This window comes from Mytilus edulis, chromosome 5 (genome assembly GCF_963676685.1).
Source record: "Mytilus edulis chromosome 5, xbMytEdul2.2, whole genome shotgun sequence".
Taxonomy (NCBI): Eukaryota; Metazoa; Mollusca; class Bivalvia; order Mytilida; family Mytilidae; genus Mytilus; species Mytilus edulis.
The window spans coordinates 5,365,611-5,383,648 of record NC_092348.1 but is presented as its reverse complement, the minus strand read 5'-3'; the positions used below and the strand labels follow the sequence as shown (position 1 = coordinate 5,383,648).

Sequence of the window (18,038 nt, the reverse complement as noted above, 5' to 3'; positions counted from 1 at the left end):
TAACACGTTGATTTTTACATCCCAAAAAGGTCAAGATAAGGGATTTTGGTGAAATTTGACAAAATCAGCTGCATTTCAACCAAATTAAGGACCAGGAAACATAGAGAGCAGGCGTCGACATACTTAATATTCAAATAAGATATGTGAAATGTCTTCACAAACATTATTTCAAAAGATCTTTGTTGTCGACGTATGCGCTCTATGTTTCCTGTCCAATAATCTATGGAAATTTACCTATTTTTATTGATTTTTTGGTGAAAAATCAATGAGTACAACTTTTGATGTCATAATGAAATGCAGAAACGTAAAATTTTCATCAAAATGGCTTATTTCCTTTCTAGTCACTGTATTAGCTATAATTTATTGTGATATTGGTCAATAAATCCGAATTTGAAATTTACGCTAAAAAAGGGGGCCATTTTAGGACCTTACCGAACATACTCTTTTTCAGTATATAATATTTTGTTCAGGTTGTGCCATACTCCCTCTCAAGGTGATAAAATACATCATTGTAACATCATACCTAACAAATATGTGTTTACTTTAAAAAATAAAATTTACAAATTAAAAAAATGTACAAAATATTGTATATTATTACAGAGGATGACCTTGAGGTCACTCCGATGTATTGTTATCGGTTAAATTTCCGTCATTCATAAATTATAGTCAAATTAGTTTTGGGTTTTCAACACCAGTGAAAAAAGTGCATTTTCATACCTGAGATTTCTGTTCTCCGGTTGTACGATGTTTCAACAAAATATGGAATCATTTCAGTTGTTGATTTAGTGGTGAACATTTGACTGAATTATATCTTAATAAATACGATTTTATATGCTTAATTGGTGTTTCAGAAAGAGGTCAGGTCATAATTTTCATTCATAAAATTATCGTTCATTCATAAATTTATCGTAAAATAAAAATCACTACACAGGTTATACGTGTAGTGTAAATGACCACCTGTAATCTAAAAATAGCGGTCTCACTAATAACGACAAGAAGAATTTTAGCGACAACGGACAAGAAGAATAAATTAAGCGGCAAGAAGACTATTTAGCGACATGAAAACTTCTCGTATCGCATGAGGATGACACATATCAAATAAACAATTATGTGTGGGACTTAGTTTTAAAAAATGATGTCAAAGTAACACTATGAAAATATTTTTAGTAAGCTGAAATATATATTTATTTTTTACATGTTTATGTCTTGTAAGTTATTTTATTTCTGTCCCATTTTTCAACATTAGCGTCTCGAAAGGTGAAATGTTTTAACTGAATGGTTAATTTAAATTAATTATGAAAATTGTTAAAATTAAATAAATAAAAGTAATTATTGCCCAGTTACAAACACTACCAGGGGATAATCCATAATTACCCCCAACTTTAGCCTGGTGAACTTGTCTCCTTGTGAAATATAAAACATATTAAAAATGATTTCCTGCTTAAGTCTTTTATTGATATAAAGTCAAAACCTTCTTGCTTTTCACTAGACAACCATGTCCTGTCAGGTTTAATTCTTATATATGTAGATGAAAAATAAAAGTCCCCAAAACATTAACATGGCAGCAATTGCTTTTACAGCCTTTAAGGCTTTGATTTTTTTTTACAGAAGAGTGTCCACCATGCACTAGCACTGCACTATAATAATAGTAGAATAGAATTATCATATACAAATAGATGAAAATTATATATGCATGCAATCGTAATATTAATAATATATATAACAACAAACCAGTGTATTCTCTACGACTATTATTATATAAGTATAATAGTCCAAGGTATACTGATTTCTTGCACTACAATATAATAGTTATTACGGTGAGGTTGAATTTCCTGTCATTTATTCATCATCCAAGCACGAACTTCTATCAGAAAAAAATATCTCTGTAAATTAACCCAAGTTTCAGGTATAGAGATGTGATCTGTTTCTGTGACATGCGCTTTTGACCATCCACAAGAACCTGCGGTCATCCGATGTTCAGTACTTCAGTACTTTGATTATGTACTGACAACCTTACAAACACAGAAAGGTGTTTTTTTACATTTCTTCTTCAATAAATAAGCAATCTTCACACTTACTTCTTTCTGGAGGATCATTAAACTTCTTTTGAACAAGAATACGAACTAAGACAGGAAGTAATGAACACAATCTTATAAATAAAAACAAAACAGTTTGAGAAAATATTTGATGACTGGTTAAAAAAAATGCAAACAAGGTGTTGCTTTGAAAGGAGACTATGTTCAGAAAAGTTAAAATGTTGACGTCGTCGAACGTCGGAAATATTTGTTTAGGTGCTCCGGGTTAGAGTTTCTTGTGATTTTTAAATTGATGAAAATACAATTATTTAAGCAGGTACTGAAACAAAATTTTGTACACGTAATCAGTAAATCATGAAATTAGTTATATACTTGTTTTATTTATTTCGGACGGGTAAATAATATTTTATTGAGATAGTCCTCAAACTTTACGGACAGCCCTCGTATATCTACATTAGAAAAAATAAAAGCTGTTGCTGAGGTTGCACTTATGATTGTTTATGCACTTGCAACTGACGGGATAGCATTAATTTCAAAAATAGCCGTCGTTGTTGACCATGCATTAAATTTGGCAGAGAAACTAGTTAATATTGCCAAATTTGCCGAACTCAAGAAGACTCTCGAATGACATTGATCAGACAAGGTTTTTTTTAACTCTGTGCATAACTTTTAAAAGTTTCTATTTGATTTGTTTGGTTAAATGCTTTACTGCACATTGTAACATTGTTTTTGTATTTCATAAAGTTCTATTTAACATATTTAATGTAGAATTGAGAAAGGAAACAATGAATGTGTCAAAGAGTCAACAACTTGACCAATGAGCAGAACACAGCCAATGCCACTAATTGGTCTTCAACACATGAGAAATTATAACACCCAGACTGTTCCAGAGGTAGCTTCAGCTGGCCCATAAACAATAAGGTAAACTGTATATACCATGGTAGCTACGGTAGTTCAGCAAAATGGATGAAACACTAAACAACAAAACATATTTGATTTAAATGAAGAAAAACAACAAACAAAACAAACAAGACTGAAAAAGGTTAGAGGTTCCCGACTTTGGAAAGGCACTTGTTGATGCCACAGCTGGTGGAGTTTTTATTCCCCGAGGATATCACTAGCCCAGTAGTTAGCACTTCTGTGTTGACATGAATTATCATTGATATGGTCATAACTATTAATTAACTGTTTACAAAACTTTGAATTTTTGAATTACTAAGGCTTTTCTACCTCAGGAATAGATAACCTTAGCTGTATTTTGCAAAACTTTTAGGAATTGTTAGTCCTCAATGCTCAACTTCTTACTTTATTTTACATTTAACATTTTTTTTATTCAAGGGTCACTGATGAGTCTTTTGTAGACAATACGGGCATCTGGTGCAAATAAAAAAAATCAATCTTGGTACCTATCATATGATGAGTTTATTTGTACATTATATGTTTATGTTATGTACATGTACAAGATGTAAGTTTGTTCAAGGAAACCTCATACTCCCTAAACCAAAAACAGAATTATTCAAAAAATCTTTTATGTATTCTGGACCATTCTTGTGGAATAATTTGCCAATACCGTTAAGAAATATTACAAATATTAATTCTTTCAAATACAAAATAACAGATCATTTATTGAAATCAACCTAGCTGTATAAATAATATAAAAAACTGATCATGTCATCATGTTTATTTTTTCATCACATTTTATCAAGTTGTATTGAACATTATTATCACACTTGACTTTTTATGCTAATGTATGTATGCAATGTACTAGTATATGTTTGTGTTTTGTTTGATTTTTCATTACGAGGGCCTCAGGGAAGATTAGTTATATAGCTAACTGTGTAACCCTCTTAAAATAAAGTATTGTTGTTGTTGTTGTTGTTGTTGTTGTTCAAATTATAATTTGTGCATGGTTTTTGTTCTTTACACATACCTTTTTGCACCAGCTGATGCAAGTTGTTATCTTATCAAATTTATCAGCTCAATGTCTTAAAATTTAAATCTATATATTTCACAACCCAACTTTTAATGCTATTCTCCCTGTCCTAAAACTAAGTTAATGGTTTAAATTCATTTTTTTTCTCCAAAAATCATATCCATAAAAAGTATTTTTGCGTTCTTTAAGTTCTATTTGAGCAGTCAAAATGTGTTGACCGTATATTTCTATGTCATATACAGTCACTGACCTGATATCACTTTTCCTCATGAATATTTAAATAGAAATTGTCGAAATTATATTTATTTATTCATACGACCTCTACACCCTGTTCTTGCTTCCAATGTAAACAACGATGCATTTAACGACTCAAACTTGTTTCTTTTACAATTTTTGGAAAAAACATATTTCACGTGTTAATATTTTTTGTTTGCAACCTATAAATCATTATGTTTTATGTTTATTGTTGATATTTTAGTCTATAAACAAACGAATTCGTTCACCATTGATTGCGGTTTTCAACAGGTAATGATGTACATTTCATCGTGTTGTATATTTCTCCGGCTGTGTGATATGAGGCCTTTTTAAAGGGGGATTTCCCCCAATATTTAAATCAAATAAATAACATTAACACACTAAACAACAATTGAAAATGGTTTTCTTAGATTGCAGTATAAAGACAATAATAGTGCATTGACTTGACATATCAACGATATAAGGATTTGGCCCGAAACGGGGAAAAAGCTCGGCACAGCCTCGCATTTCCCCGTTTCTAAGCCTCATCCTTATATCGTTGATATGTCAAGTCAATGCACTATTATTGTCTATTTATACAATAAAGGGATCATATACTTTTAATACATAGACATATAATACATATAAAGATAAGAGGTTGTGAAATGATCGCTACTGAGACAACTACAACAACGTACCAGACCAAATGATATAGGTTAATTACAAATATAGACCACCATCGACAATGAGCAAAACTCATACCACATGTATGTTTTCTTTTAACAAGTCAACTGATATACTTATTTTGGAGAAGTTCATAGGCAGAGATCTACTCATTCTAAAAAGACCCTTTTGTGATGAATATCAAAACATATTAAGTCAGTACCTGTCTGTGAGCACATTCCAAAGTGGAAGAAATGGACCAGTGATCAAGGATAAAGTTGTGTTATTAAATGGGCCTTCAGATTAAATGAGCAGTAGATCAACTTTATGAGGTGTATGCAATGATTGTAAGGGTGTGCATGTCAGTCTGCCAGGTTACATCTGACCTTGACCTCATTTTCATTGGTAATTGGTCAATTTTATGTTTTTGTTTAACTTTTCATGCACTTTTTCAACTGAGCTTTAAGTGTTTTAAGCAATAGGTCAGCCATATGTGGTGTAGGAATGATTTTTAGGTGAAAATGTCTGCCAGGATGTCATCATCTGACCCTGACCTCTTCTTCTTGGTTCATCTATCAATGTTCAAGATTATTTGCTTTGGTCTGTTTTTCAATTACCATATGCAATAGATGAACTATATTTGGTGTATGTATTAATTCATTTATATACCATTATATTTCAAAATTTCCCAATACATTGTTTGTCATTCCAGGCTTTTTTTAAACTTTTTTTTTATTCAAGCTTCACATTGTACTGTATGTGATTGTATCTTGTTTCACGTGTCAATGTGACTGAGTGTTTTTAGATAAAGCATATTGTATTGTATTGTATTGTCAAATCCCAAAGAAACTGTAGAATTTAGCTAAAATAAAGTTATTGTTGTGATTACAATGCAGAGACAGAGGGAAACTAATACAAAATGTAACAGTTTATTTGATTTAAAAAAATTATTTAATGAAGAAAACTTTACAAAACAATGTTCCCTTTTAGTATCACAAAACATCAACGGTCATAATATAAGAAAACAATAATTTTCATAAAAAAAATAATGTCATTAATACTGTTTGGATCACAATTTACAATATTCTAATAAATAACACTTTGAACAAGCTCTACTTAAAACAAGAGGCTGTCACAACGACAGCAAACCGGATTTATTAATATTTATTTGTGTCCTGGCAATATCACAAGAACCATTACGGATGAATTTTAATATGTTGATACTGATGACAAATTGGAGGTCAAATTTGATATTGACGATTTTCACTTTCACCATTCTGATGAATGGTGAAAGTGAAAATCATCAATATCAAATTTGACCTCCAATTTGTCATCAGTATCAACATATTAAAATTTGAAAAGCTTAGATTGAATGGTTCATGAGTAAATGCAACAACATGAATGGAAACGCCATTTTACAATCTTTCAAGAACCATAACTCCTGAACGGTAAAAGTCAAAATCGTCATTAATGAACTTGACCTCTATTTTGCCATCAGTAACAACATATAAAAATTTCAAAAGCTTTGGTTGAATGGTTCATGAGAAAATGCACCGCCACGACTGGAAACACCATTTTTCAATCTTTCAAGAACCATAACTCCAGAACGGTAAAAGTAAAAATCGACTTTATTAAATTTGACCTCTATTTTGTCATCAGTAACAACATAATAAAATTTGGGAAGCTTTGGTAGAACAGTTCATGCGTAAATGCACGGACACGACTGGAAACTCCATTTTTCAATCTTTCAAGAACCATTACTCCTGAACGGTAAAAGTCAAAATCGTCATTATTGAACTTGACCTCCATTTTGTCATCAGTAACAACATATTAAAATTTGGGAAGCTTTGGTAGAACAGTTCATGCGTAAATGCACGGACATGACTGGAAACTTCATTTTTCCAATCTTTCAAGAACCATAACTCCTGAACGGTAAAAGTCAAAATCGCCATTATTGAACTTGACCTTCATTTAGTTGTCAGTAACAACATATTAAAATTTTAAAAGCTTTGGTTGAACGGTTCATGAGTTAATGCACGGACAACATTTGATTGCCGCCCGCCCGCCCGCCCGCCCGACCGGCCGCCCGACCGCCCGACCGGCCGCCCGCCGTACATCCCCAAATCAATAACCGACATTTTTGTCACAAAAATCCGGTTAAAAACCCAATAACAAATACAGGAATGCAAACATACCATTTACAATTTTATCACAATTATTTTTGAAACAAACCATATATTAACAGTAAAACAAATGATTATCTCCCCTTAAAAATCATACACTGAACAACATGTTGAGGACATACAAATATAAATATCAACCCAAACAATAATAAATTCATTCATAATAAATTCATTAAAAAAATCACTTAAAAAACTTCTTTTTTTTTCAATATGTTTTAGTTAATTGTGATCTTTAAACTCAGTGTTTTACAATAGAGTCAGACACAATTTAATGATATGTTTTCAATTATTGTAAATTCAGAAATTATTACGTGCATTTATTATGGCAAGTTGGTCAATTTGGACTAAAATGAGATTTTAATTTTTGTGATATTGAAAAAAATTCTGTTTAATTCATATCAAAATGCGAGTTTGAATTTTTGTGATTATAACCTTGTTGAATTTTTCGCAATAATAAAAACATCTCAATAATTTCTGGATTTACAGTAGGATTTTAGGATGTTGCATTGTGGTTTAGTGTCTGCAATTACTGACATATGGCTGAAAATATTCATCTTGCCACAGAATTACTGAAAATAACTTAAAAATCACAAAAATACAATAATAAGTAAAAATTCTTGACAAATCAACCAAACAAAAACAAATTGTTCCCATCCCCTACAGAAAAAAAATTTGAGGGCCAGTTGATGGCCATGTGGCGGACAGTTGAGGGCTAGCTGTTTTAAGCAAAATAGTTGAGGGCTAGGTGTTGAGCATCTTAGCTCAACTCAAACCTGGCCAAGCAGTGTATGTTGGATAGATGTCGCTCAACTGGCCCTCAACTTAAGCTGGCCATTAAGTTGAGGAAAAGTTGAGCAATTGATCTTTGGTTTTCATATAGTTGAGCAAAAGTTGAGCATTCAGACTTTGAAATTTTTGTAGTTGAGCAAAAGTTGAGCATTCAGACTTTGAAATTTTTGTAGTTGAACAAAAGTTGAGCATTCAGACTTTGAAATTTTTGTAGTTGAGGAAAAGTTGAGCGTTCAGACTTTGATTTTTTTTTTTATAGTTGAACAAAAGTTGAGCAATTAGAAATATGACCTGGTGATATAAATGTTATGTGCCATCTGTTTTATCTGTCTTTAGTGCAAATGGACAGGAAGTATTATTATAAATGTACACAAAGTTTGAGGCAAAATTAAGGCAAGCACATGTTTTTATACATTTTTCTGTATTTTAATTAACTTAACTAAATCTTTGACATAAAGATAAAAAACAAACAGTATTTCTTTTATTATAAGATATATCAAATATTCAAGATTGAGGTAATTAACAGTTATTATTAGGGGTAAATCTCAAAGTGATCACACTGTCACAATACCCAAAAGAACCTCAAACATTTAAAATTTGAACTGGGTTTGAGCATGCACATGGCAAGCAAAGATGTCTTCTAGCTATCATGAATAAAATATGAATTTTACAATGAATGTAGATAAAAAAAGTTACAAATAACTGTATTGACATTGATAAGTGCAGTGTATTCTTCTGATGACATGACTCTTGGATTTAGGAAGATTGATGTTTTAACACATATTTCTGGAAACATCTTTTGGTAAGTACATTGGACAAAATGTTGGATTAGATTTGATTTCCACCATTTTGAATAAGTGTATAATTATGCTCTTTTAGTTCAAAATAGTGATATGTAAAGTGTTTTCTTTATAAACTTTAAAGAGTGAAGAAAAAAATGAGACAATGTATTTATGCATTAATTTATGTATTGTCAAAATGTGTAAGACAGGAGACATGTTTATCTTATTATTAAGACAATTTGTTGAAGAAAGTATTACTAATAAAATAAGAATATTCTAATATAATGAATTTGGTATAAAACTAGAGATCTATTCTTATTTGCTAGATAACTTCTAAAAGGCAAGGATAAAGCATTCATGTAGTATGTTGTGAGTTGAGGTTTTTCAGCAGTATTTTGGCTATAAAAATACACAATTTAAAATTATTTTTTCTACAATGTGTAGTCATCAGTGTGCAATTACCACACAATGCTCAACTTTTAAAGACCTAGCCCTCAACTTTTAATGACCTGGCCCTCATCTATTGGCCACCTAGCCCTCAACTTTTAATGACGTGGTCCTCAACTGTTGGCCAGGTAGCCCTCAACTCTAATTGCTCAACTGTTGGACACCTAGCCCTCAACTATGATATTTTCTCAACGTTGCTCAACTAATTTGCATAAAGTTGAGCATTGATAGTTGAGGGCTACCTAATTTGCATGGCAAAAATCCAGCTAGCCCTCAACTGGCCCTCAACTATTTGCTCAACTGATGGCCAGCTAGCCCTCAACTGGCTCTCAACTGATAGCTCAACTGGTCGCCAGTTGAGCAATGCAGTTGGCCTAGTGATCATTTTTTCTGTATGGGATCATATAAAAATAGTTACATTTTTTTTGGTAAGGCATATAATTAAAATATCTTTGATATATATTGCAAAACATGAAATACAATCCTTTAAGGTTAATGCAGATCTTTGGTTTGAAAATATAAAACTATATATATGTCACATCGAAGTCAGTGTATGTGTGAATATCTTATAGAAATTCTCTAATGATTCCTTTTCTGTTTATCCATGTGAATTTTCTGGACTAAATGCCAGAATTCCACAGACTGACATGTAACAATACTAAATTGGTCATCTGATGGTATTAGATCAATGACTTCCTTCAGTGTTTCATCCAACTGCTTATCTTCTTCATAGGGACAGGTATCCATATACCCAATCAAAGTATCATGAAAGCTGAAAGTATTTATTGTATATTGTATATCTTGTATTAATTTGTAGGATCCTTTACTATCGATAATTTAGCTAATTTGTAACAATAACATCTCCATGCCTTATAAATCATGTACTGTAGTAGGACGCTAGATTAAAACTGACAAGGAAAGGTAACACACGGCCACTGAAAGCTTTATTACTTGAAGCCCAGGTGGTCGTGTGGTCTAGTGGGACGGCTACAGTGCAGGCGATTTGGTGTCACGATATCTCAGTAGCATGGGTTCGAATCCCGGAGAGGGGAACAAAAAATTTGCAAAAGCAAAATTACAGATCTAACATTGTTGGGATGATGTTTAGACGAGTTGTATATTGTATATATATAATTTTTTTCTGTGACTGTATCTTACATTAATTTTTAGGATCCTTTACTATAGATAATTTAGCTGATCTGTAAGAATAACATCTTTATGCCTTATATATCATGTACTGTAGTACGACGCTAGATTAAAACTGAAGTGGAAAGGTAACACCTGGCCAACAAAAGCTTCATTTTTATGAAGCCCAGGTGGTCGTGTGGTCTAGCAGGATGGCTACAATGCAGGCGATTTGGTGTTACAATATCTCAGTAATATGGGTTTGAATCCAGGCGAGGGAAGAAAAAAAAATTTGGGAAAGCAAATTTTCAGATCTAACATTGTTGGGTTGATGTTTAGACGAGTTGTATATATATATATATATTTTGATAAATAAAAAGTCCTTGGTACAGAAAATATAGTTTAAAAGTAAAAAACACAAAAAATCACATCATAAATCGAACATTGTTTCTGTTGGCGCTTTCACCGCATCTCATATATATATAATGCCTTTGTAAAATACGTTTCATGCCATTAAATAAAATTGGTCACTATGAATAAATTATCACTTATGTAAGACAAGAGGTGCAGTGTGAACTGTCTTTAATATTTCGTTCCTTCAGTTGTAGGTTTAAGAACATTATATGTTATTCAGGTCTCAGACAGGGTATATACTGTGACATTCCCGGCTTAGAGTTTATATCCCCTGAGCCGAAGGCGAAGGGGATATAAGCCCTAAGCAGGGAATGTCACAGTATATACCCTTTCTGAGACCTGAATTACACATATATTACGGATTACCCCTGACTTAATGTCATTTTCCAGTGCAGGTATTTGTTGACAACACATATATATTGAAAAACCCAACCTGATATGTTCGGCATACGTGAAGGATTTTCTAATTTGCTGTGAACATAATTTTATCGTGTATGTAAGAATTTATAATAACACTTTTAACATCAAATTAAAGTATTAAAAGTGTTAATTGCGTGATTTTGTATCAAAAATGTATTATAGACTGAAGCACGTCATTATTTTCCCTCTGTGAACCTCTGACAGTTTGATAGCTTATGACTACGTCACATAGTAACCGGTGTTATGATGACGTTTTTGAGGTTCAAATTGGGGATAAAAACGTCGTATATACCCCGGCAGTTTCCTGAATATATACTGACATCTCTGTGTTGTTATCCAATCAGAAACCTCGACACATTTGTAATCCGTAATATACTTATATATGTAAGACTCAGATTGACGTCCAGTCCCTAATCAAGGTCTGTTCCTCAAATCCACGTCCAAATCTGACGTCACAATAAAATATCCTTTCAAATCGACGGCCAATTTTATGCCTATCTATAGCTAATTGACGTCCATTTTTTTGGCTTCTCTTATCGACGTCTAAATTTAAGCTTTTCTAATTATCGTCTGTTTTGGACACAGAATACAAAATTACCAGAACCCACGGCAGCGGAAACCTTTAGACCTTTAAACATAGTATGTGTGACAAATATGATCTATTTGAAAAAAAAAAGAAAGATTTATAGCATAGACTAAATATGTAAACAGGTTGTGATATCATTTTTTAGCTCACCTGGCCCGAAGGGCCAAGTGAGCTTTTCCCATCACTTTGCGTCCGTCGTCCGTCGTCCGTCGTCGTCCTGCGTCCGTCGTCGTTAACTTTTACAAAAATCTTCTCCTCTGAAACTACTTGGCCAAATTTAATCAAACTTGGCCACAATCATCATTGGGGTATCTAGTTTAAAAAATGTGTCCGGTGACCCCGCCAATCAACCAAGATGGCCGCCATGGCTAAAAATAGAACATAGGGGTAAAATGCAGTTTTTGGCTTATAACTCAAAAACCAAAGCATTTAGAGCAAATCTGACATGGGGTAAAATTGTTTATCAGGTCAAGATCTATCTGCCCAGAAATTTTCAGATGAATCGGACAACCCGTCAATGGGTTGCTGCCCCTGAATTGGTAATTTTATGGAAATTTTGCTGTTTTAGGTTATTATCTTGGATATTATTATAGATAGAGATAAACTGTAAACAGCAATAATGTTCAGCAAAGTAAGATTTACAAATAAGTCAACATGACCAAAATGGTCAGTTGACCCCTTAAGGAGTTATTGCCCTTTATAGTCAATTTTTAACTATTTTTCGTAAATCTTAGTAATCTTTTACAAAAATCTTCTCCTCTGAAACTACTGGGCTAAATTAATCCAAACTTGGCCACAATCATCTTTGGGGTATGTAGTTTAAAAAATGTGTCCGGTAACCCGGCCATCCAACCAAGATGGCGGCCACGGCTAAATATATAACATAGGGGTAAAATGCAGTTTTTGGCTTATAACTCAAAAATCAAAGCATTTAGAGGAAATTTGACGGAGTGAAATTGTTTATCATGTCAAGATCTATCTGCCCTGTAATTTTCAGATGGATCCGACAACCAGTTGTTGGGTTGCTGCCCCATAATTGGTAATTTTAAGGAAATTTTGACGTTTTTTTGTTATTATCTTGACTATTATTATAGATAGAGATAAACTGTAAACAGCAATAATGTACAGCAAAGTAAGACCTAAAAATAAGTCAACATGACCAAAATGGTCAGTTGACCCCCTAAGGAGTTATTGTCCTTTATAGTCAATTTTTAACAATTTTCATAAAATTTGTAAATTTTTACTAACATTTTCCACTGAAACTACTGGGCCAAGATCATTATAGATAGAGATAATTGTAAGCAGCAAGAATGTTCAGTAAAGTAAGATGTACAAACACATCACCATCACCAAAACACAATTTTGTCATGAATCCATCTGCTTCCTTTCTTTAATATTCACATATACCAAGGTGAGCGACACAGGCTCTTTAGAGCCTCTAGTTTAATTTTAGAGATTAAATAAAAATAAGGAGATGTGGTATAACATTAATAATGTAAACAATTCAAATAAGAAAATTAAGGTCTTATTTATCAAATAAGATTACAAAAAACAAATATGAAAGACATAAACCATCGAAAACCACTGCACTACTGCCCAATAAAGAATATGTCGGGATTAAACTTGTGTGCCAGCACTCAACATAGAACATTTGTGTAACAGCACGATAAAATTTCTTGCGAATATGTTTCACTCCAGGGGTAAAACTGAGAAATTTGTTGAAAAATATCTTACAGAGAACAAATTATAATACTAAAAAAAAAACAATTGGTAGTACTTCTTAATTTTGTCTGTTGTTGAAGATTAAATAATGCCCTCTAGATGTTGTTTGGTTTTCTTTGTCTTTAGGTTGCTTTCTCCTTGACATTCACATACATGCATGTCATTTATTAGCATGAATAGGAATGACACACTACTTTGTAGATCGATTCAATTAACTTTTTATCAAGATAAACTTTGATATGCACGATACCTATTTCGGGTTGAAAAAAATCTATATGCAAAGTATGTATAAATGTTTGGACCATACAAAACATGAACATGTATAAGTGTAATCAATTAAGTCTAGTAATTTATTATTTATTGATATTGGACATTAATGAAAGACGACTAAAATCAATCCGGCGTAGTTTTGGCAATACATGCCGTCACATTTGAGGTCGATTAGAGTATCAAAATATTGGACGTCAATTTGAGAACGTGACTTCAGATTTAGACTTCGATTTAAGGAACAGACATCGATTAGAGGCCGAACATCGATCTGAGTCTAACACATATATGACTAAACCAAAGTTGCATCAGCTTGAAATGTAGGCCACAGTGGTACTATTTACAAAGGAATTAGTAAAACTGTATAAAGGACACATATTAATATTAGGAATATCATTAATATACTATTAGTTTAGTCTTAGATGCATGATTTTTTATTAGTTGTTAGTGGCTTTGAACTAGCTGTCAAATAACTGCGAGTACTCTCAGATCTGTTCATTGTGTCTTTTTGTGTTGGGATGTATAAGTACCCGGCCACGTCCACTTGTATTTTTGTCCATCTGATGAGTTAAGCCTTTTTCAACTGATTTTTATAGTTTGTTCTTATGTTGTACTGTTATACAACTGTCCCAGGTTAGGGGGAGGGTTGGGATCCCGCTAACATGTTTAACCCCGCCACATTATTTATGTATGTGCCTGTCCCAAGTCAGGAGCCTGTAATTCAGTGGTTGTCGTTTGTTTATGTGATACATATTTGTTTTTCGTTCATTTTTTTATATAAATAAGGCCGTTAGTTTTCTCGTTTGAATTGTTTAACATTGTCTTATCGGGGCCTTTTATAGCTGACTATGCGGTATGGGCTTTGCTCATTGTTGAAGGCCGTACGGTGACCTATAGTTGTTAATGTCTGTGTCATTTTGGTCTTTTGTGAACGGTTGTCTCATTGGCAATCATACCACATTTACTTTTTTATATATCATGATCTAAAAAAATATATACCTAAGTATGGAAAAAGTTTTTCTGATAATAGGTCTCTTAAAATGTGCAATGCTTATTCAATAAAGAATGGCAGAGGAATTATGTTACAAATGTGCTTGACCTATAATGGTTTACTTTTATGAATTGTTACTTGGATGGAGAGTTGTCTCATTGGCACTCATACCACATCTTTCTTTATCTATCCAACAATAATATGATTACTAGTGTTTTTTAAAATAATAAATAAATCAACCACTTTTCCTCTTACATATCCTCCCTCATTTCTTGATACTCCACTACATACCTGACTTTAGAGAACAATTCTTCCTCCTCGTCATCCTGTGGAACATCCACTTTGAATACAATACACTCAAATATCACTTCAACCAATGTGTCTATTTGTTCTATGGGTAAACTGCTAATTATTTCAATAATAGCTTTTCTTTGTTCCTCTGTTAAATTTTTCTTGAAGCTTTCTGAGATTCCTTCAAAGGCTTTCTGGAAAAGAAAGGCAAAAGTGTTGAGGATGAAATGCATCATTCTGAAGTTTTCAGTAGAATGATTTATCACATCACAGTGGGTCTCCACACACTAATTTTAACATTTGTAATTAAAAAACAAGATTATTTTTTAGTCTAAAATTTAAAAATTCATGAAAACTCCCATTTTTAATTAAAAAATAAAAAACAAGTACATGGATGCCCCATCCACACTATCATTTTCTATGTTCAGTGGACCTTTAAATGGGGTAAAATTTCTTATTTGACATTAAAATTAGAAAGATTGATTGATTGTTGGTTGCTTTACGCCAATGAGAAAGATCATATCATAGGGAACATGTGTACTAAGTTTCATGTTGATTGGACTCCAACTTCATCAAAAACTACCTTGACCAAAAACTTTAACCTGAAGTTGGACAGACGCACGGACAAACAGACAGAAGAACAAACGGATGCACAGACCAGAAAACATAATGCCCATAAATGGGGCATAAAAAAATGATTGGAAAGTAATTTTGAGGGTTATCAAAACTAATACAGCTGAACAAGCTTCCAAAGCTCTATTGTGATAATGTCAACGCCAGTTCCATCTATTCAAATCAATAGATATAGGAAGATGTGATATGAGTGCCAATGAGACAACTCTCCATCCAAATAACAATTTATTAAAGTAAACAAGTTTACTTTAATTTATTGATATTTTTCTTTTAAGGTATAATGTAATAAATATATTTCATATATGCTGGAATTTTTTATTTTAGGGAGATAATAGAATTTAATTCAATAATAATTAAATTCAGTTATTGTAATTATATAAATTGGTATGTTCGATTCATTTCATACTGGTCACTTTCATATGCTAATTAGTTAAGCCCGCGAAATGTTAGTCCATGCAATTTACCTTGTGTGGTTTGGTCATTTGGATTCAAACCTTACACAGAGCTTGACCAAAGCTATAAAATTTAAAACACAGAAGATAAGTATTCTTTTTTAGTTTTATAATTAAGAAATGTTTTATAAAAAATTGTAGCTCAACAATTTAAACTGTTCATTTTGTTTTTCTTTATTAAATAATTATAACTTTGTTAAATAGTCGTTAACTTTTTCTTTGGTGTAATATAGCTGAATTTAAATTCTATTATTGCTTAAATTGTCGATATTCTTTTCTTTGATATTCTTCTCTATTTCTATTTGTAAATTGAGTAGATGGTTATACTTATATTGCGAGTTGTTATATCTAATTGTTTCAGTGAGTCAGTCATAAATTATTTTCAACATAAATGTATATGAATTCTTTTTTGTCCTCAATATGCATGAAATAGGTGCCACTGGATGTTAAGATACAATCTATGAATCATTAATTTTCGTAAACTATTGCGAGTCATCAAGGATGTTAGTTGATTTATTTAAATATATATACTTTTCAATTTAATTGTTCATAGTTTTCATGTTTTATAGTCGATTATAGGGTAGGAATATTTCTCATTGACGAAGGCCACTTCAATTGATATTTGGTGGATACATCAATTATGTCTTTTATGTCTTTCCTTATCAATATGATATTATCATTATGAATATACTTGAAATATCTGCCACTGGACTTTGACAGCAACAATCAAGCTTTTCGTTTTTTTGACATTGTATCATAATACTAATTGGTCAATGGGCATATTGAAATATTTGTATTTCCATACTGATTCAATTGTTTAATTTAGGGATGTAACATTGACAAATGATATAATATTTTACTAATGCATTGACTAACATTGTAACTATTTGTTTAAACCAGCATGCCGAGAGGAAAAGGGAAGAGGGTGCTGACAAACCATGCTCCAAGTAGGCAGGAAAATCAAGTACAGCTACTGGTAAACAGAAGGCTCCGCCCAAGGAGAGCTGAAATTATTAGACAAAATGAAGCCAATCTACAACCGTTGTTAATGCTACCACAACCGCCGTTAATGCCATCACAGCAGCCATTAATGCCACCACAACAGCCATCAATGCCACCACATCAGTTATTGCCACCACATCAGTTGTTACCACAACAGCCGTTAGTACAACAACAGCCAATTCTACCACCACAACAGGTTGGAACTCCAAACATCCCTCAGCAGCCCGCTGAATAACAAGTTCCTGATCAGGGATGTGTACATCCTGGGCAACCCACAGCTTGCAATACTGTACAAAGCGGTGAGATTTAGTGATACCTACTAGTAATGATGTTGATGTGTTTGTATCACAAAAAATTATAAACCAAATTTGGAATTAAGAATATGTTGATTTGGCCAAATTACTGTACAAAAAATTTGTTTCTAATATTGATCAACCAAAAAAATGCTCGGTTTTGATGAGGATGGGGACATTTTAATTGAAAGAAACAAATATTCAAAAGTAAAATCATTATCTAACATGGGTGAGTGGACTGAAGGTTTCTTAAATTATATGAAAATTTTATTGCAAAGATTCCCAGATTTGTCAAATGAATTGATTAGCTACATGACAATTATTAGGGGGCCGGCCTAGTGTACCTTTTGAGAAAGTTTATAAATATGACAAACAATTTCGACTTAGAAAAGCTTGAGATCATATGCGTGCATGGGACGTCATTGATGGGCATTTATGGCTTCAGTTTATTGCAGTTGACATAAATCATGTTCCACAGACATCTTCTTATACTTCACACACAGTTAACAGTCCTTAATTGCTGCGATTATAATTTTAAGGGTGTTTGTACTCGTATGAATTGTGTATACAGCCATTCATGTATAAGATGTAGCCAGTTCCATCCTTCGATGTACTGTACAAATTATTCATATAACAAGAACAATCCTTGAAGTTCTGTAACTTTGCACTATTCTGCTCCTAGGTATCAAAATTACCCTAGTGCACCTGATGCAAACAACTTTGCACCAAGGTATCAGTCCAGTGCTAGAGCTACTACCCAGTCAAACAGGTTTTT

General features: G+C 32.6%; 1 protein-coding gene across 1 annotated transcript in view; it reads right to left on the bottom strand.

Moving 5' to 3' along the window:
• Positions 1-9,486: 9,486 nt before the first annotated feature.
• The window catches only part of LOC139525343 (E3 ubiquitin-protein ligase rnf213-alpha-like), a 163,452-nt gene continuing 154,900 nt past the window's right edge, over positions 9,487-18,038 (bottom strand). Inside the window, exons 97-98 of the mRNA XM_071320553.1 lie at positions 14,884-15,077; positions 9,487-9,839 (exon numbers count right to left, since the gene is read on the bottom strand). Coding sequence (XP_071176654.1) covers positions 9,647-9,839; positions 14,884-15,077 — 387 coding nt within the window. The 3' untranslated portion in view covers positions 9,487-9,646. The remainder of the gene's footprint in view (positions 9,840-14,883; positions 15,078-18,038) is intronic.